The sequence below is a fragment of the Silene latifolia genome, chromosome Y, assembly GCF_048544455.1.
Source record: "Silene latifolia isolate original U9 population chromosome Y, ASM4854445v1, whole genome shotgun sequence".
NCBI lineage: Eukaryota > Viridiplantae > Streptophyta > Magnoliopsida > Caryophyllales > Caryophyllaceae > Silene > Silene latifolia.
In genome coordinates this window covers 261,787,888-261,810,140 of record NC_133538.1, presented here as the reverse complement: position 1 = coordinate 261,810,140, position 22,253 = coordinate 261,787,888, and the positions used below count along the sequence as shown (strand labels likewise).

Below are 22,253 nucleotides of genomic sequence, written 5' to 3'. Positions count from 1 at the left end.
TCTCTCGATAACACAAATTTCCAAACTCGATCACTATCTCAAATCCACGTCGCGACATGTCTCATTAAGTTCGCTATATTCCACTATTTCCAAACGACCTTTCATTACATATGTTCTTACTCAACACTATTTCTAGCCATCTCCCTCCATAATTTATTATACATCTCGGGTTGCTACTATCCACATCCTTTCTTTCAATCTTTTCATTCTCACGTTCCTTAAACTTACATCATGCCTTGCCCACATTCACTTACATTTTCATTACTCAACATACAATCATGTCACTCATCTCGTCTCACACAACATGCTCTATGCCTCAATTAAGTCTTACTAATCCCAACACATATAAATCATGTCCTCCCCACCGAACTCATACTCATCATAGGTGCCACTCTTTACACCACAAAATTGGGTAACTTACGCGTCAAGACCAACATACATGTAAAACAATGCATAAAGAAGCAAAATAACGCCTTTGAATTAAACATAATATGCAACGAAGTCAAAAGATAAACATATGACCCAAAATAGGGGTCACTAGATCGAAGTACTGAGGCCACTCGATCGAGTAAGGGACTTACTCGATCGAGTAGGTGAAGATCAAAAGCACGTAAAACAAATTACCAGGGCTACTCGATCGAGTAGCTAAGGTACTCGATCGAGTGCCCCTTACTCGATCGAGTACCAAGGATACTCGATCGAGTACCCCAATTCTCAAAGACTGTCCGATTTTCGTAAAAAACAGTCATAACTCACTCATTTCTTGGTCGTTTTGGACGTGTGACCTATCGTTAGAATCGTAAAAGAACAAGCTATCACCTCCATTTGGAATCACATTAAAATCATTTACGCATCTCAAGTTATAACAGTTTAAAGACAACTTTGCTGTAATCAGACGACATAATTATTTGATTTTTACTTCCAAACAACTTAAACAACAACCAAGTTAAACGAAAACAACCCAAACCTCATAAAACCAGTATTCATAATCATCTGTTACTATTTTCAAAAGCCAAACAACAACATTCATCATGCACTTAGCTTATCTAACTTGCCAATTATGACTTCCCACATGTTTTTATTCTATCACTTTTCGTAAACAAAATCACAAATACATGAGATCAAGTCCCCTATTCAAATATTACTACCACGATGATTCATCTTTTCCACTAATTCATCCATCATACCACATATTTATCCACCATATACGTTCAACATATTCACCCAGCACATGTTCAATTCATACTCCTAACCTTCTGTACTTTTACTCAACACGACAACAACAACATGTATACTTACACATCGCTTTATATATATATATAGACAAAACACTTTTCCTTGCGTAATTATAACATGTCAAATTACATGTATCAATAATTATAATTTCATGCTTTACAATCAACCAACATACAATTCACGTCATTATCATCTTTCATCCATCAATTCATACAACATACTACTACATAAATACACACAAAGACACAATAAGCACATAACGATCCCGACACATATCCCATGGTGACCGGTTCAAAATTGTAGGGCGAGTTCGCGACTTTAGGACGTCTCCCAAGTCTTTGCATTAGCTCCTACAACCTTTACCCGGGTTCATTTTAATTGACTCCCTAGATTCATTAGATTCATTGGTTACGGGTTTCAGGATCGTCTCTCTGATACCATTTGTAACACCCCATACTCCAAGTGCCTTACCAGGACCACTCAGGTATGAGGATGTCACCATCTCGGTTACCCGAGGCATGATAATCATAAGACAATGAAGAAACATACTTTATTAAATAAGTTTAAGTGATTACATTACAAAACCAATCGTAAGCAAAGTACAACTTGTCCTCAAACTATAAACCAACCGAAAGGAACTGTTCTAATAAACACAAATGAAGACTAAAGACTACGATATGTGATGACTCCATCCCCAACTAGATCCCACGCGTATCCAAGATATACCCGCTAAGCAAATCGCTCACCACCCCGAATGGATCACCACGTTTTAAAACATTTAAACGGGTCGATTAATCACACAACTTATATATATATATCAATAATAAGACAAACAGACAAAAACTCATCACACACACACACGCACACCACCAACCAATCCCCATCATCTCAATATCGACGTCTCATCGGACCCGACCACGCTGCGGGGGACCGCAGGCCGTTCCCACCTAAGCCCCGCTCATCATACGAGCGATAACCCTGTCCCATTAATGTGCACATCCCCTTTCGTGGCGGGTTCCACGAAGGGCGAAACTAGGGCGTGAAGTCACTCCCGCAAGTGACCCCACTCATCCGAGAACGCATCTCGAGAGCCATAGAAACCAATCACAATCACAATCACAATCACAATCATCATATCAACAACTAACTACAAAGACATCATCAATATCCCATTATGGGACTAATACGAGTAGGAGTCCTACCGGAAAGCACAACACGCAGACGGTATCTACAAAATGTATCAAAACGGCTCCTCTACGAATTCTCCTCCTATCATACAACACATAAAGACTACACATCATAAACTACACACCAAAACCCCCAATTCCTAAATTAGGGTTTAACCAATCTTAACGAAACATTATAGAAATTATATTAAAAGCTTACCCTCGACGCAAGGAATCCAACGACACGAACTACGATACCAACTGACCGTCTGAACTCCGGAATTGTCAAGAATGCGATTAGGAAGATGAATCGATCGCTTTCTCTCTTAAACAGGGTTTTAGGTTTTGCAAAAGTGATTTAAAACAATGACGAATATGTTTAAATACCTTAATCACGTAATTAACAAAACCCGAGAAAAACTCCCCGTAAAACCGGACACTCGATCGAGTACCCAAGGTACTCGATCGAGTACCCCCTTACTCGATCGAGTGCCTAAGGCTACTTGATAGAGTACCCCCTTACTCTATCGAGTACCTAAGGCTACTTGATAGAGTACCCCCTTACTCTATCGAGTACCTAAGGCTACTTGATAGAGTACCCCCTTACAGGTCAGAAACTTTTCTAAAACGCAACTTACCCTTACTCGACAGAGTAATGCCTACTCGATAGAGTACCCCAAGACTTATAAATACGGAGTATTACAGTGGCTTTCATGTTTACATGAATGACAGGTTTGTGAAGATGCATTTGTGGGGTTTAGACGTGTGAGCTAGCGAGCACCTTGGACTAGTAGTTGGTTTATTAGGATTGCTTAGACTCACCTTTTATTGTATTGTCATTCGAGGGATATATTTTCCCTCACCTTGACTATTATGTTTGTATAAATTTATTTTATTTCCGCATTCTTTACTGGTGTTTTATGTTTTAATGAACCCGGGCCTTAAATTTTAAAAGTTTTGAAAATTTCCTAATTTCCGCTTGAATTTATAAGTTATATTTTCCGCTTTATCGCGGGGTGTCACACGGGTACATTGCATGACAACTCCGAAGAGAGTCGAAATGATCCGACTAGAGTGAATCCACACAGGTTGATAAACTTCATATGAAGTAACAATATAACCTGCACGCAATACTACCAACAAAGAAGCACACAAGCAACGAAACGGGGCTAGATATATCCATAATGTTAGAATGTATATAAAGCTCAAAGAAAGGGGTTGGGCGAATAAAGGATATGGGAATACTACCTCCAAGAGACGATGAGCTGCAACACAAATTTAATGAAAAGGAATCAAAACACAACATCACGTTCTGGTCATTAATTAATATGCATACCACGCTTTCCACTTCATATTTTATTGGAAGTAGGAAATTTCCTTTTATGAAAGCAGAAATTCAAGCCTGTAGGATTTGGGTCAGTTCGCGGTGTAAGTTGTTTGAAGTTCTGGCCGAATTTAGCTAAAGATGGGTCAAGACGAAAAAAAACCAACGGAGCAAACTAAAAGGACGAAGCTCACCATGGAATATCATGTTTCCTCTGCCAAGTTTTGTTCGAAAGTTTATTCAATGCTTAAACAAAATATATAAAAAGAGGTGAAAGCGTCAAACGATCAGAAGTTAAGACATGACACACATTGGATCACATATTTCTTTTATGAGAACATTAGATCATTCAAGTTATTATGCTTTGTTCACCATAATTTTGGTATTAAGATTTCTAAATTCCGATCAAGTTCGCTAATTCCATATCTTATTCCACTAGCTTCAAAATAGCTTCAAAGCCAATCTAAGGCAGGAGATGAAAGTAAAACGGGTTCAAGATGACAAGAATATGTTACAAAGTGCAAGAGATGAAAATGCCTCGATAATTCTCAAGTTCGGAGCGTCGCCAAATTCAGAAAAAAAAAAGGAGTAGCAGTTATCTGCGTTAAGAAATTTGGTCGAAAATATCGTCAATATATTCCAAAACTACAAACCATGGCACCGTTTACTACTCAAAATTAGCGAAACCGAATCTTAATCAAGAAAAAAAAAACGAGGCATCGTTTAACGAAAAAGTATGCGGGGTCAATCACATGTCGTCGAAAGTATGAAATAACAATGGCATAATATTGAGAATGGAATAAAAAAAAGGAGTTCACACCTGACGAGTTGATGTTCAATACTCAGTTGGCCGCAGAGTTCGAAAACACGAAAGAAACTTTGGAAAAAAAAAGTCAAGTTGCTAATACTTAGGCAAGGGTGTTGACGAAAATTTATGCACACATGCTGCTCATTCATACAAATACAAGAAAATTTATGCATCATTTGAAGATGTGCGTACCTTCGGATATTTGGGCAAGAGTCGGGAGGAATTCAAAAGCTCAAAGATGATGATAGGGAATTAGGGATAAGTACGGAGGCACAACCGTTATTATATATAACTATTGCTTGAGCCCTAACCCTACTGCTAAAAAGGATCGACAGCCGCAATAATAAAGAAATAAGGAAACCTATTGATTATTGACTTCTTGCATATGTACGTCATCTATTTGCCTTAAACGGGAAGCTTAGGTTTCCTATTTGTCAAAAAAAAAAAAAATCAGTTTACCCACATGGATTATGGAATGGGCATGCAATATAATTTGATCGTGGATATTTTACGTGAGGTCGTCATTTGCTAAATTAGATAATGATAGGGTGATATTACAAAAAAATGATAATTGGTCATCCTTACAACAAGTTTGGGTACTCATCGACTTCCAAGTCAAAGAAAAATGGATCGAGACCCCGCCACGCCAAGACACTAAAAAGTGTACGTGACAAGGTCTCGAGGGGGCAATTTGTAGGCACTGAAAATTTATTAAAGTGTCGAATAAATAAAATAAATTAATAAATTTGAGTTAATACTAAGCTCGATTTATTAATTTGCCCCGATTAAATGAAATACGGGTCGATTCGTATTACAAAATGGTTATCCGGATCATTAAACCCGAAAAAGATCAAATTTGGGCTAAGTTCACTAATAAACCCATAAATGGGCCTGTGAATGCAAAAGTCCACCAAGGGCAATTGGAAATCTATAAATAGAGTCATTCTCATTCATTTCAGGGAGAGAAATCATAATCATAAATTTCAGAGAGAAGAAGACACAAAAACTCTATAAATTCTCTCTACAAGACACCTCTGCAAGCAGTCAACAAGCACACCAAAACTGTGCCGCCTGCCCAAGAAATTCAAGTTCAAGCTACAACATTTAAGAGAGAACAAGTCGCAAGTGACCCTCTCAAGAATACAAATCGACACTTCCTATAGAGTGCATGCAACCTCTACAGGTGTCATTCAAATACAACGTTCGCGTCTCTACTACAGACAGCGTTTACGTAATCTACTACGGCATTTAGAATCAGAGGATACATTAGAGATTGTACACATAAACTTTTTGATATTAATAAAAATTCATTTGTTTCCTATTTTGTATTACATTCATTTTGCGATACAAAATTTGCTGTTACAAAGAGCTTGTTCAAGCACCTAGCAATGAACTCACTCAGCCCCTAGCACTAAGCAAAGGAGAGTTTTCTTGCACTAAGCAAAGAATTTAAGAGAGAAAAACTAGGTTTTCACTTGTATTAAGGTTCATTCAAATCTGAAGTTCTCATGTGCCTAGCTTGGTTTATATAGACCAAGGCTTACAATCTTGACCCTTGATTACAAGTTACATCTAAGGGCCACAAAATGAGCAGCTAAAAGGACATAAAAAACGGTAGCCAAGGTACTTACAATGCTGAAATTGAAAATGACATAAAGCAAAGAAATGATAAAGTAAACTAATAATCCAACCCTCCTTGTTTGTTTGCTCAACTCCTTATTTATGATATATAGACTGATTTGAAGGCTTGTGGAACCGTGTAAGACTCTTATGCAGCTCCCAAAAGTCTCTTGAGCTTTGTTGGATCAAAAGAGGAAAGGTTGAAAGCGACATTTAGGTCATTGTTCCAAACCGGGTCCACTTGGTACCTTTGCATTGATTCTTCAAATAATTTCTAAATGGTAGCCTTTGGAGATAAAAGATCCACACAAAAACGTCCCAAACTCACCCAAGATAAGATTTAGGACAGTTGGAGACATGACTTCTTAGACGGTTTTTGAGTTGGACCTCAAATTAGCTCGAGGTGCAAAACCGGGTGAAGTAGGGATTTTCTCGGTTGAATTCTTTTCGCGTACTTTTCCGAGAAAAGTCTTTCTTTGTACCCTTTATCTTATGGTTACTTCATGATAAATGAAAATTTTTTGATTTTCGTTTACCGTTTACATACGCAAGGATGTTATAGGTTGATTTTTAATCATTCTAGTTTCTTTACTTTATGAAAAAAAAAATCTCCATATATGTCATTCCTTGATTAATGCGAGAGTACTAACCATCTCAAACGGACAATCGCGTAGTTTTAACAAATCAACACACGAAGAGTTCAAAGGTTATGAATTTAATTTTTCCATTTAAATTAAGTTTGAGAAAATGTTAATTCTTAGCCAATATTAAACAAGTAGGCAACTATAAAATTAATTTCGCTAATTATATACCTTTAAGCCCCTTTTTTTTTTTTTTGAACTTGTAAATTCTAGTTCTTAGTTCAGGTCCATTAGTTCAGTCACTTTTAGTATAAAACCACGGGACACATTAATCCTTTATTTTTAACAATTTATTTAAGTTTTTTTTAAAAAAAAAAAAACCGGAGCAACCTCATTAGGGGGCGTTTGGTTCGCGCGTGGTTTTGAATCCGGAATCATACCCGGGTGGTGTGGGTTTGAAACTTGATTCTTCATACCTTGTGTTTGTTTCAGTTTTTGGTGGACTGAGGTTGAACTTAATCAAAGTTTAAAAAATCTAAAATACAACATTAAAAATAATTGTTTTTTATATTGAAAAATCATGAAAATAAAGATTTGATCAAATAAATGAAAAAAAAAAAAATCATTTGAAATGTTCCATATAAGTTTTTTTTATGGTTTATGGTTTTATTATTTGAATCTCATACCCATCTCCTCCTCTAGGTATGAAAAACCCATACCTTATGGTTTGAGGTAGGGATGTCAATGGGGCGGGGTGGGTGCGGAGGAGGGGTAACCCGCACCCTCATCCGTGAACTATAATGCGAACCCACACCCGCCCCACGACCCGCAGCGGGTTGAACTTTTCAAACCCGTCCCCGCCCCGCGAGGACCTGTTGACCTGCCAAATTACCTATCTTCTCACAAAATAATTTTTAAAAATATAAATCTTGAATCTAAAACATACTAATCTCGTACTCTCGTACAAATTATAAAAATAAGTTTCCGCAAAATGGTCTATCATTCAATTAACTAATACACAAGTTTTTCAAACCACGAAATAGATTTACAAACAATGAAACACATGCCCAATGGAGGTTGTTGGGTATTAGGGTGGGTAAGAAATAGATGGAATTTATCTGGGTTTATGAAAAAGCGGTTTGGACTTTTTATCTAAGTTATAAATTTATTTTTATATAGTATAAACTAGTTTTAAACCCGTGCAAAATTGCACGGATATGTATTTGGGTCAGTATTAATGTTTTTGGATGTATATTTGTTTGTGCATTTCTATTGTACTTATCTAGTTGGTCTAAATCTACGATCTACATAATTTATGTTTAAATTTGTTACAAACACGTGTTCACATACACTGGTTTATAAGGAAATAACGTAATCTACTCTTGTAAATAAAAATTGCATACATAAAAAACTTTACATCCGGATAAAAGAAATATAATCTAATATAATCAACTTTAACATATGTATGTAATTCATTTGCGTTTGTTCGATCCCGTATATAAATGTTATTCCTTCTTGAAATTATGTAATTTTGTTATTATGTAATTTTGTTTTAAAAGTTATGTAATTCAATTTCATGTACTCGCATTTGTAATTCATTCTGCGTATATGTTATTAATTTTATTTACACGGAATATATAAAATTATTTCATACGGAGTAATATTAATTCATAGAATTTTTTCATAATATTATTTCATAGAATTTGTTGTAAGACGGAATTTATCGCATATTTGAAAAGACGGAAATCTGAAGAAATAAATACATTGCACACTCACGGGTCCCACCATAACATGAATTTCCAAAAAAAAAAAAAAAAATTGCATTAGTGACGTGACGTGGCGCGATAAGGATTAGGTATTGTCTTTTGTATTAATATAGATAAGATTTGTGTAGGTTTATGAGTAAGGCGGGTATAAGCGGAGCGAGAACATGCGGGGTGGGGCGGGTGGAGCGGGTGTGGGGCGGGGTGGGTATGGGACGAGTCTCATGTGATACCCGCATCCGCCCCACGACCCGCGACGAATGACACTTTTAAAACCCATCCCCACCCCCACGACCCATTAAATCATTACCCGCATTCATCCCAAGTGGGACGGGTATGGAGCGAGACCCGCCAAAATCCGTCTCACTGACATCCCTAGTTTTGAGGTATGGATATGAAGTTATGAACCAAACAAACATTTGGCTCATTCCAAACTAGAAGGTACGGCAAGCGGCAGGGGTTCATATTTCATAAGACCACCACGACGGCACTAGCACTATAAATTTCCCCTTCTCCAAGCTTCCTTCTCCTTCCTTCAACTTCAAACATAAACATACACGGTACACACAATCTTCTCACTCTCATCAATTCACACACCCCACTCAAAAAGGCGTTCGACTAGTGGTTAAGACGGAGAAAAACAAACTAATTAATACACTCCAATGGCCGTCGCACGTGCCGCTGCAGCAACCACCAGACGACTCACTCGATCAGCCTACGCCGCCTTCACTACCGCCGTCAGACCTTCCTCTTCCTCCACCACCGCACCCTCTTTCTCCTCCGCCGCGGTAGGCCGGACCCCTAATGGGCCTTTATATATGCCCAATGCGTCCGCTTCCGTCAATGGTGTTGGGCTGGGCCTATGGCCGGCGTCCTCGTTGATGGGCCGCCGGTTTTTCTCCGCTCACTCCGCCGCTCCTAGTTCTGGCCAGGTTCGTTATATTCCTTCCGTCTCAATTATTTGTTTATCTTTTACATCTCAATTATTTGTTTATCTGTTATACTCCCTCCGTCCCGATCATTTGTTGTCCTTTCGTTTTGGCACAAAGACCAAGGAAAGAGGAAATGACCAATTACTAAATGACATGTGGATGAAATTGAGTATGAATGATCAAATTGTTCGCAATCCTAAAATAGACAACAAATGATTGAGACACCCCAAAATGGAAAAGGACAACAAATGACCGGGACAGAGGGAGTATTTGGTTACCTCGACCCGAAAATAAAAGGTAAAGAAATGAGTAAGACGGAGGGAGTATTTTTGAGAGGTATTTTAAGGAAATGTAAACAATTAATTGGACGATGTAATATTTTGGTAATGACAATAATTGGGCAATGGCGGAGGTAGAATTTGAAGTTACGGGTTAAAACATTGATCGAAAATTCTAAGGGGCGGACTAGTTCGCTAACTAGGATTTTTTAGAAGGAACGAAGACGAAGTTGTTAACTATGTATTCTGTCCGACTTGTTTTCTCCCCTCTGTTCAAATTACGGGAGGAGAAATGGGAAGAAAATAATAAGACGGAGCGAGTATTTTGCTCAGTATACAGGGAAGCAACTCAGCAAGTATAGCCGAAGTCTGAAGTATTACAAGTTGAATCGAGCTAGTTGTGAAATGATCATGATATTCTTTTGTGACCTTCCGAATAATGAGTAATACAGCAGCCTGATTCTGTAGTATGAACCTGTAAAGTTCACAGTTTTTGTAGTTTGGGTTGAATTATGTTTGGATTCGAGTGCAACGCTGATATGCAATCTTATGTAGTACTACTAGGGCTGCATTTTTAAAGGGATTAATGTTTGTCTTAACTTGAACTTAAGTGGTAATCTACAATCTACTAGGGAGAAGGTAGTATGCCTATTGTTTGGTAATCTATTATGTTTTGATGATGAAGCTCTTGGTCGAAAATGAAGAAGATTGGTAGCTTTTTAGAAAGAAAAACAATTTCGCTAAGTGCATCGACCTTATGTATGTGAAATGGTTGAGCTTCCTTTTAAGATAAGTTTAGTCAATGATGGCTGAGTGTTACAAAATGAGGTATGTTATACTAGATTTTTGGGTGCTTAATGTGGTTAAACACTTGTAACATTCGACCATGTGTGATTTCAGTATATAGACTTGTTTTCTTGAGGGTTGTGCTAGTGTAGTCAAGCAATTGACCAAATAATATGGGAGGATGTATTTATGAGGTGGTTGCATTTTGTTGAATAGATCTTAGCATTCCTTATGCTTTTGGTGCTCGAGTGCGCTCCTAAAACTAATTGAAGGCAGGAGAGCAATGATGGTACTTTCAGGTGAGTCCATATTTGTTTGACATGAGAGTTCTTATAATTGGGCTAGTGCTTGCGGAGAGTGAATTACTTCGTAAGTGTGTACACAATATTTTGATGCTATATTGTTTGTAGGTAAGGGGACTGAGGGCTAGGCGCTTCAATGAGGTCCGCAGTACTTTGCAATTTTGTGGGGGTATACTCCTAATGGCTAAAGGTTTGTTTGGATTTGGGGTAACTATTGTGAGGTAATAGAGGAAACATACAAAGAAAGTGGGAGGTAGTGGTGGTGGTGGTGGCTAGAGGAAGGAAATATCGTTAGGCTATAGTGTTACTGATACGAATGCGGAAGCGAATAAAATAAAAAGACGATTTTTGTGCTAGGGATCAAACTCGTGACTCGTATAATCGAGGGACAAGTTGATTCCGTAGAGATATTTGACTAAAAGTCAGATTAGACTTCGAGTCAATGAGATATTTGCTCGAAATAGACCTATATCTCGAACAATGGGTGCTTAAGTTAAAGACCTATTTAACTTAAATCAAAGATTTGAAGTACTTTCTCAAATCTGAATTTTCTGATCAACCTTGATCGTTTTTCTGGAATTTTTATTAACTTTCAATGATTTAGAATAACGTACAACTCTAGCTTAAATAGCCCTAATTTGCTAACAAAGAAAAAGACTCCTAAATGAAATAGAAAACAATAAACTAATCGACAACTAAAAGATAATAATCTAACTAATGAAATCTAATCTTTTGATTAGTTTTATTCCATCCTAACTACTCCTAATTGCATCGACTACCACTAATTCGAACCCGTGTTCGATCCACTGTGATGCACTAAATTAATTTAATTAGTAGTGCCATCAGAATTGTATCATACTCCCTTTCTTCAAAAGAATCGTCCCGATTCTTAGAACCCTAGAATTCCCCTGGATCGAATACAATCCTAGCAAATTCAGATGCAAAATTGATGAAGAAGAACGGGAAGTTATTTGGGCAAATCATTAATTTCCTCTTCAACTCATCATCTTCAATCTCTATGAATTTGCAACCATAGTAATCATTTATAACCCTCTTGTGCCGTCTCCACCCGTGCTTTCCACCCCTCCACCCTCCTTGCACGAGAATAACTTCAGCATCAACCTCCTCAACTGTTTCCTCATCAATATAATCATCAAAAATAGGAGGCAATGTCGGAACAAACATAACATTCTCCTCATAGCTGCTTTCAAACGAGAAAAATCCCGACATGTTTTTCCCCCTGGTGAACAGTACCACGTGAATAGTAATTTTTTTTTTTTTTTTGGTCTATAACCGTGCTCCTAGGATGAGTAATCAAAACCGATTAATCCTCAAACTTCCTGCCCGAGTTTAACCCTTGAACTCCAATCGCAATCAGAAATTCAACTAACAAGTTGGCTTTGACGCACTTAGGACCATCTAGATTTAAGGAAATCAAGAGCCGAAGCTCTGATACCATATGATACGAATGCGGAAGCGAATAAAATAAAAAGACGATTTTTGTGCTAGGGATCGAACTCGTGACTCGTATAATCGAGGGACAAGTTGATTCCGTAGAGATATTTGACTAAAAGTCAGATTAGACTTCAAGTCAATGAGATATTTGCTCGAAATAGACCTATATCTCGAACAATGGGTGCTTAAGTTAAAGACCTATTTAACTTAAATCAAAGATTTGAAGTACTTTCTCAAATCTGAATTTTCTGATCAACCTTGATCGTTTTTCTGGAATTTTTATTAACTTTCAATGATTTAGAATAACGTACAACTCTAGCTTAAATAGCCCTAATTTGCTAACAGTAAAAGACTCCTAAATGAAATAGAAAACAATAAATTAATCTGACAACTAAAAGATAATAATCTAACTAATGAAATCTAATCTTTTGATTAGTTTTATTCCATCCTAACTACTCCTAATTGCATCAGCTACCACTAATTCGAACCCGTGTTCGATCCCTGGCAGTGCACTAAATTAATTTAATTAGTAGTGCCATCAGAATTGTATCAGTTACCCTCATTTGGGAGTAATATTTCGATAATTTCCCTCATGACCCCCTCATACATTCTTCATCGCTCTATATCATTTTGTTCTATAATTTCCAAGTTCGAAGATTAATGAAAATGTTTGTTTGTGCTTCTTGTAATTTGTTTCAAATGTTTATTTCTGCCAGATTAATCAAACAGAATATACTGAAATGGCATTTGAGGGTATTGTCGGGGCTGTAGAAGCTGCCCGGGAGAGCAAACAGCAAATTGTAGAAACTGAACACCTGATGAAGGCCCTTTTGGAGCAGAAGGATGGTTTAGCTCGAAGAATCTTAACACAGGCTGGACTTGACAATTCATCAGTTTTGCAAGCTATAGATGATTTTATTTCAAAGCAGCCCAAGGTATGATACAACTGCTCCAGAAAAAATGATATTATTGTGGACTTATGGTCAGTAACAACACAATATTACCCTGGCCTGAAGGACATCTCGTATATGGCGAAATGTAAGGAGTCAGAAGTATGCGGCCTGACCTTGACGCAGAGGCTGATTGAGAACCTAACTAAAATTGTGTTAAAAATTGCATCAAACGACACTTATATCATGTGAAAAGGAAGCACAGGACGTATGAGCTATGTTGCTTACACTCAGCGGATAGGATTTTATACTCAGGAGCGTGGTGGTCCATCAGTTGTCTCTTATGTCCAGGAGTGATGCTATCTAGCTTCTTTGTTTTCATGTACTATCATTATAATTATTGCTCCCATGATTGAGAGAACAAGGTTACTTTCGGTATTGCAGGTAAGTGACACTAGTGGACCTGTCCTTGGCTCAAACGTCAGCTCTCTCATAGAAAGAGCTCGAAAGCACAAAAAGGAAATGCGAGATGATTTTTTGTCAGTGGAGCACTTGGTGTTGGCATCCCATTCAGATCAAAGGTTTGGCGGACAGCTGTTCCAAAAATTCAACCATACTGAGAAGGATCTCAAGGATGCCGTTCAAGCTGTTCGTGGAAGCCAGAGAGTAACAGATCAGAGTAAGTTTTTCTATTATACTGTATTCCCATTCTTTAAATCATAATTTGCGTTGAGAACATAATCTTTTAATTTTCACCTGTATATTTCGGGTATTCTAGGCCCCTTTCTAGAACGCCTTGTTCACAAGACAGGCTTACGTGTTATTGGTCAAGTGCCATACTCCTCTTCCAAGTGCTAGGCAATTCCCGTGGAATCTTGATAGCTGAAATGTAATTGCTGTATGCATGTTTTATATTTGTTAGAACCAATGGTTTCAAAATTTTCACAACTTTTCGATGACTTAGAATGACATGTTCTAGGTATGTCCTGGACTCTTGGCTATTGCTTAAATTTCTTATTTCTGTGAGTTTCGTAGGCTCTAATAGGGCCATAGTTTCTTTTTTGAGAAGTAGCTGGCTGTCTTAATTGTCTCTTTCTTGCTTATAGACCCGGAAGGGAAATACCAAGCTCTGGAGAAGTATGGAAGCGACCTAACTGAGTTAGCCAGACGTGGTAAAGTTGATCCTGTTATTGGGAGAGATGATGAAATACGGCGTTGCATTCAAATTTTGTCAAGAAGAACCAAGAACAATCCTGTTATTATTGGCGATCCCGGAGTCGGCAAAACAGCTATTGCTGAAGGGTAAGGTCTCTGAGACTTGGTTACATGGACTACAATGCATCATGTAGTCTTTTTGCGTGGTAAATTATCTGAGATTCTTTGGAAGACTAATTCTAGTTCCATTTCAGTGACCTGTTTCCCAATCCTTTGTGCTATTTTCTATCTAGATTGATTAAATGAAAAATTTTAGATCGTGTTGAGAGCATATTTTATCATTTTTTGACACTTCATGGCCTGACAATCATGCCATCTGAGTATTTATCCTTCTGTTCTGATCTTTGTCTATAGCAGGATGAACGTCTGCTAACCTGACACGGTTAGATGAATTAATGGTCTGTAACTGAGGCACTGTGTGATATTAATAGCTAGTTGCTCTTAGACTATCGAGTACGCTAGATAATTAATTTTCTCGTTGTGACTCTATTTTTGTTGATGGTTGGATATATATGGATGTATTTGTCTTGCACTCTCTAGCAATTGGTGATTTGATGTTACTTTTGCTTTGCAGGTTAGCGCAACGTATTATTCGTGGGGATGTCCCTGAGCCCTTGATGAATCGAAAGGTGTGTTTCTACTACACTTCCACAAGTGACATTAGTGTCTGCTTTACTTAGGCTTGCCCTTGAAGTTCTTAATTGTACTGTTTTGTTAATTCGATTACTCTATACTTTTTGGGATGTTAATGGTTATTTTTGTCAATTTGAATTCAGTTAATTTCTTTGGACATGGGAGCGTTACTGGCTGGGGCTAAATTTCGTGGTGATTTTGAGGAAAGGCTTAAAGCTGTACTTAAAGAAGTTAGTGCTTCTAATGGGCAAATCATTCTGTTTATAGATGAGATTCATACTGTTGTGGGAGCAGGTTTGTTTCTAGCTTGGTAGCATTATGTTTAAGGCGTTTAAGTTTGATACTTTTCAAATAAAATCTGCATTTGTTATGTGTCCACATTTATGTTTTTAATAACTTTCCTCTATCGATTTGCATCTGTTTTGATCCTGTTTGGAGGAGCCGCGAAATACACTGAATTTCACCATGTCTAAATTCTCGAGACAGTGAGTGGCTTTATACAAAATTAAAAGGGGTAGACGGGTAGTTACCTTTGCAAGTTAGTGGGTTGATGGGCATTTGGTATTCGGGTAAAGGGTTTAAATGTTAAATGTGCTGCTGTACTTAGATTGAACAGAACAACCGTATTTTTGATTATATTGCCTCTTCATATCAATACGAAGATCGGATTTATAATGGTTTCTGTGAGAATAATATATATTTTGGAGATTCAAATCCCCTGCCTAGAATGCCTTGTGCACAAGATACTCTTGCATGTTTTTTTTCGAGTGTCAATGTGTCATACATTTCTTTCTAGCAGTAGATGGGAAATTCCATGTGGAATCTTGATAGCTGAAAATAAATTGCTGTATGCAGGTTTCAATTTTTTTTTCCAACTTCTGATGACTAAGAATGACATGGTTTCAAACTTGTACTTCCCAAACGTTCTGGTTTCATTTTTGTAGATGTTATATTATATATTTGGAGCCATATGCTTCAGCCAAATTGAAGCTTGCCTTGTCTTTTTTTTTTGATAAGATTTTGCATGATAGTTTGAGTGTGTATTTATCCATCTGTCAGTCTGATCCCATTTAGGGTGTCTTTTTGTCTGTGGCTGTCACCCAATGTGTCGTTTTGTAGATGGGCGCCATCTCTATAATATCTTTTGTACATGAACATCACTCCCTTGGTGTTCCTTAATTAATACTATATCTATTATGTAAAATACACCTTATTATGTAGAACTTATCTGCAGGAGCTACTGGCGGTGCAATGGATGCTGGTAACTTGTTGAAGCCAATGCTTGGTAGGGGAGAGCTCCGTTGTATAGGAGCAACTACTTTAAATGAGTACAGGAAATACATAGAAAAGGATCCTGCTCTTGAACGTAGGTTTCAGCAAGTATTTTGTGGCCAGCCTTCTGTGGAGGACACAGTTTCAATTCTCCGTGGGTTACGTGAGCGCTACGAACTGCATCATGGTGTTAAGATATCTGACGGTGCTCTTGTCTCAGCTGCTGTGCTTTCAGATCGTTACATAACCGAGAGGTTCTTACCCGATAAAGGTTCATTTTATTCTGTGCCTATGCTGATCTCCAACAATGTTCTAATGCATAACTTTTTTAGTCTCATGTAAGAGGGTTTTGCATATACAATTAGTGAGAAATATGATCTAAGGTTTAAAGAGAGTGCAATCAATGGGGTAATAAGCCGCTAAAAGGAGCGGTTTCAAGGGAAAAAAAAAGGGATACTGGCTTAAATCGTCTTATTAAAAAACTTTTTTGGTTATGTTTAGCTTTGTCTCAATTTATTTCTGGTACGTGGCAGCCATTGATCTTGTTGATGAAGCTGCTGCAAAGTTGAAGATGGAGATCACTTCTAAGCCTACAGAACTAGATGAGGTTGATAGAGCAGTGTTAAAGTTAGAGATGGAGAAACTATCTCTGAAAAACGACACTGATAAAGCATCTAAAGAGCGGCTCCACAAGTTGGAAAGTGATCTAGATTCGTTCAAGGATAAACAGAAAGAGCTGAATGACCAATGGGAAAGTGAGAAGGTTCTCATGAATCGGATTCGATCCATCAAAGAAGAGGTATCTACTTTCACCCTCAAGTTTAAAATATTGTTTGTTCTTAATATGGTGGTTTTTAAGTTTATAGTGTATACCGTATACTATGTCGCTCACAAAAAATAGCAAATTGGGTTAAATGGAAAAAAAGGAGGGAGTTGTTGGTAAGTAATTATTCCATATTGTATTAGAATTTTCTAGGTAAAACTACCTTACAAGAGACTTCTTGTTATTGGGGTGTAGAATCGTGTGATGTATCTTTACTATTGGTGCTATTACTTTTCAGATTGACAGAGTCAATCTTGAAATGGAAGCTGCCGAACGCGATTATAACCTCAGTCGTGCTGCCGAGCTAAAATATGGAACCTTGATGACCCTTCAACGCCAGTTGGAAGAAGCTGAAAAGAACCTGTCTGAATATCGCGAGGCTGGTAAATCGTTACTTCGAGAAGAAGTAACTGATGTAGACATTGCCGAAATTGTGAGCAAGTGGACTGGAATACCTTTATCAAACCTACAGCAGTCAGAGAGAGAGAAACTGGTCTTTTTAGAAGATGTACTTCACAAAAGGGTTATTGGACAGGACATGGCTGTCAAGTCTGTGGCTGATGCCATTCGCCGTTCACGAGCCGGACTGTCGGATCCGAATCGGCCCATTGCAAGCTTCATGTTTATGGGCCCAACTGGTGTGGGAAAGACTGAGCTTGGGAAAGCTTTGGCTGGTTACCTGTTTAATACTGAAAATGCTCTTGTCCGAATAGACATGAGCGAGTACATGGAGAAGCATGCAGTTTCCAGACTTGTTGGTGCGCCACCTGGCTATGTTGGATATGAGGAAGGTGGACAGCTCACTGAGGTGGTTGCGCGAAGACCTTACTCAGTCGTCTTATTTGATGAGATTGAGAAAGCTCATCATGATGTGTTTAACATCTTGTTACAACTATTGGATGATGGGCGCATAACTGATGCTCAGGGAAGAACCGTTAGTTTTACCAATTGTGTGGTGATTATGACCTCTAATATTGGTTCCCACTATATCTTGGAAACATTAAGGGATACACGGAATTCTAAGGATGCAGTTTATGATATGATGAAGAGGCAGATTATAGAGTTGGCTAGGCAGACATTCCGACCAGAGTTCATGAATCGTGTTGACGAATACATCGTTTTCCAGCCTCTGGATTCCAGGGAAATCAGCAGAATTATCGAGTTACAGGTAAAAAAAGCAAAACCAGTACCATTATGGAGTAGTGTTTATATCATCCATCTATGAAACTGTTTATTTTGTCATTGCACACATTCTTTATGGGACCATTTTTGGTAGACTAATCTAATTATCCATATGGGCTGGGAATTGGGATATAAGGGCAATAGCAATGCTTATAGTTCCATACTACAGACATTGACAAATCAACACAAATCATTAATTATAAAACTTCTTATTTCTTCTCAATGGTAAACGTTTCATACTTTTTTATGTGGTTCTCCTTTTCCCTCTCCATTTTATAACATGAAACTGGTTTCTTACTTTAGAGCCGGTTTCATATAAGCAGCTCCTTATTGTGTAGCTCAATGGTTAAGGAGCTCCTTATATGATATGAAACCCCTTATAATTCCCCATTGCTATTGCCCTAAGAGTTTCCAAACTTTGCACTAGGTTTGTGAGAGTAGATCTAGCTGAGTCTACCCGAACCCAAAAGGAACAACCAGTAGACTTGGGCTTGCATAGACCCTATCAAAACAATATCTCGATATGGGTCTGAGTGACTAACTTGAAACAAAAAAAATATAATTACCACAATGAGTCAGTGACCCTTTGATCAGACATGTATCCACTGACCCGAAGACGATGGTGACCCGTCCGATCCAGTGAGGTGCATCCGCAATGATCCTACTCATAATGACAGATCTAAACAAATTCCAGAAAACCCTTTTGCTAGGCCTGAAGTTCTATGTATAGTTAAATGAGGGTTGTTATTAATGCTTTGATCCATATTGTGGACGTCTTACTTGCAGATGGAGAGGGTAAAAGGTAGGCTGAAGCAGAAGAAGATTGATCTCCAGTACACAAGGGAAGCGGTTGAGCTCCTTGCAACATTAGGGTTTGACCTTAACTATGGGGCCCGGCCAGTGAAGCGGGTGATACAACAGATGGTTGAGAACGAAGTTGCTATGGGAGTGTTGAGGGGAGATTTCATGGAAGAGGAGACTATAATTGTTGATGTGGGAACAGCACCCTTGGGTAAAGACCTTCCTCCACAAAACAAGCTGGTCATCAAAAAACTTGACAACAGCGCTGTTGAAGAGGCACTGGTTGCCAATAACTAGTCCTGCTCGTGACCACCATCCTCATTCCTCAGTACATAGTAGATGTGTCGAAGGATATCAGTCATGGTTATGTTTTTATGTTGATTTTCAGGGGAGTTAGTATGCCAGGAAACTCGAGTCTTTAATAGACATTGTTTTAGCGCTAGTTTTGGTTTCAACTTTTGATGCGGTTTAGAGACGGTTGCAGTGGTGTGGTAGTTGCTCTGATGAAGTGTTTTTGAGCGTAACACTGTTCTAAAAGATTGCTCTTGGTGGAAGAAGTGGTGGTGACATTGTGCTTACATGTTAGCTTAAAGGTGTGCTATTTGTCGAGCCTGTCTAACCCATGGCGCCCTATGTGCAATGGTGGTAGGCCTCAAAATTTTGGGGCCCAAATCTTGCCATTACTCATATAGTCATATGATTAAATGTAAAAAAAAAAAAAAGAAATGAAGCATTATTGCAGAAACCAGAACTGAGTTCCATTTCCCAAATCTCAAAACAATCTTCTTCCCCAAATAGTTGATCCTTCCCCAAATAATTAATTTTTTTCCCCCAAATAATTAAATTTGCTCTTTAATCTTCGCTTCAAACGTTGTATTGTAATTATAAATATGATTATCTCCATATCAATTCTTCACAAATCACTCTAAATTTACAATTGAGTGTGATTAGAATCAAAACTTTGGAGTTACAATCATTTTCAATCGTCTATTAAAATCCTAGATGTACACTTTCAAAGAGATCGAAATAGGTATTTTTCTTCTTAATTTTAATGAATTTCATATTTCAATACGTATTCATGATTATTGGGTAACATTATACAACTGAGTTGTTTTTATTATTAACTAGATTTCATACCCGTGCGTTGCACGATATTTAAAAATATTCTATTTAAATGTGGCGCTATTTATTTTTATGTGTAAAATTGGTCATTTTAATGTTAAGTTGTGTATTAACATCAAAATTGAATATTGTCATCGGTAAGATTCTCATTTATTTATCAAGTATTGATTTTTATGCAAATGAAATTAGCAAATTTTGGATGAATATTTCATCAACTTGCCTTAATTATTATTGAAGGAGATTTCTCCATCTAGAGTTGAGCATGACATCAAATTTATTTTAATCTTTTGATGCCTGAAATATGTTGGAAGCAAATTTTGTACACGTCTTACAATTATAAAGTTGCATATTATAAATTCACCTCAAACTATTAAGGGGGTGTTTGGTTCATTGGCATGGAATGGAATGGATTGGAATATGAATCCATAATGGTATGAGTTTTAAATCCATTCCTTCATAAACTTGTTTGGTTCATCTTAAAATTGTACAAGGGTGGAATGAAGTTTGATATCAATGGTAGAAGTAACCAAACATTGGAATGGAGCAAATCCATTCCAATCCATTCCAAGAGAGCCAAACAAACACCCCCTAAATGTATTTATACTACCATGTTAATTTATTGTGTAGTTTATAAGGAGTCATATTAACAAATTTGGTGTTGAGGCTATATGAACAAAGTCGTCAAACATTCCAAATGCAAGATTATGGAGATAAAACATACAGACAGCATCGACCTTTAATTAGTTTCATTTAGAAATTACTCCTCTATGTATCTTATAGGCTTTATCTCATATCTTTACTAAAATTTCAAGGGAAATTAGATATCGAGTCCAACTTTTTCACACAGGATAATAATTATAATAATAAATAAGTAAACTATAGATAAACATCATGCTATATTAGGCCATATAATCCTCTTCTCATATATTATTCCCTCCGTCTCGATTATTTGTTTACCTACTCCATTTTTTTTTTATCTCAGTCAATTGTTAAACTTTATATTTTAGGAATGTCTTTGATGGACAATTCTTCTTGGTTTAAACTCTAAACCAAAGATGAACAAATGAGCAGGACAGAGGGAGTATTATATTAAGCTATAGATAATTATCATATTTATATTAGAGTTTTTTGTTTTTTACCACCTATTGAGTCCTAAAGTTTAAAAATGAGAAACTTTAGTATAATAACCAAGAATCAAGAAGAAAAAGAGGGAGAACTTGCCTTAAATTGCCCAGAAAAATGATGAACCCTAGATAGATGAACTTCAATTAGATTGGGGTTGGAGGTCGACTGATTATAGAAGTGTATGAGGGAGAGGGAGAGGGAGAGGGTGGATGTGTGTTATAATATATGGTAAGGGTAGTTTGGTCATTGTAAATAATAGAGAGTCGATAAAATATGAGCGAAGACGATAAATAAGAAAACCCGTCAACGTAATGCAAAATAGGTGGTAAAAAGCAAAAAACTAGGTGGTTATTGGTAAAGATGGACTCAATAGGTGGTAATTTGTAAACTTTAGAACTCAATAGGTGGTAAAAAACAAAAAACTCTTTATATTATTAAGTTGGGTAGAATAACTATAAGACTAACCACAACATTAGTATTATACAAATCTGAATCAGTTCCAACCTTTCATACATTATGCTAGCATATTTTTGGTGGTGTTGGCCTTCTATATTTGAACTGATTTTTTTTATGTGGTTGATTAATTTGAGTTTTTTTCATCCTATCTCTCACATCTTCCATATGTGTTCGACTCATATTCAGTGACTTGTAAAATTATATCTCTAAGAATCCAATCCGAGTATACTTAATTATCTTTATTACTTTTTGCTTCCTACTCGAATTCATCTATCTATCAAAAAAGGAAAAATTAAAGAGATTAACAAATACCGTCGAAGAAAATATATATCGCTACGCGAATCAACTTACTTATCTACGATGATAAAAAAGCAAGTACGTAATGTTTTTTCATGAAATAACTCAATAAAACAATAATCCATAATTAAGTTGCCTTCAACTAAAACACATAGTTTAGTTGCATTGACATTCACAAGCAAAGAG

The 22,253-nt window shown here is 37.2% G+C and overlaps 1 protein-coding gene across 1 annotated transcript; it reads left to right on the top strand.

The window, feature by feature from the left end:
- The first annotated feature begins 8,925 nt into the window (after nucleotides 1–8,925).
- On the top strand, nucleotides 8,926–19,815 carry LOC141634277 (chaperone protein ClpB4, mitochondrial-like). Its single transcript, XM_074446500.1, has 10 exons — nucleotides 8,926–9,430; nucleotides 12,968–13,186; nucleotides 13,586–13,820; nucleotides 14,248–14,443; nucleotides 14,931–14,985; nucleotides 15,133–15,283; nucleotides 16,224–16,532; nucleotides 16,795–17,060; nucleotides 17,323–18,252; nucleotides 19,053–19,815. Exons 1-10 carry the CDS (start codon nucleotides 9,161–9,163, stop codon nucleotides 19,362–19,364), a joined length of 2,943 nt encoding a protein of 980 aa, XP_074302601.1. The 5' UTR covers nucleotides 8,926–9,160; the 3' UTR covers nucleotides 19,365–19,815.
- The last annotated feature ends 2,438 nt before the right edge of the window (nucleotides 19,816–22,253 follow it).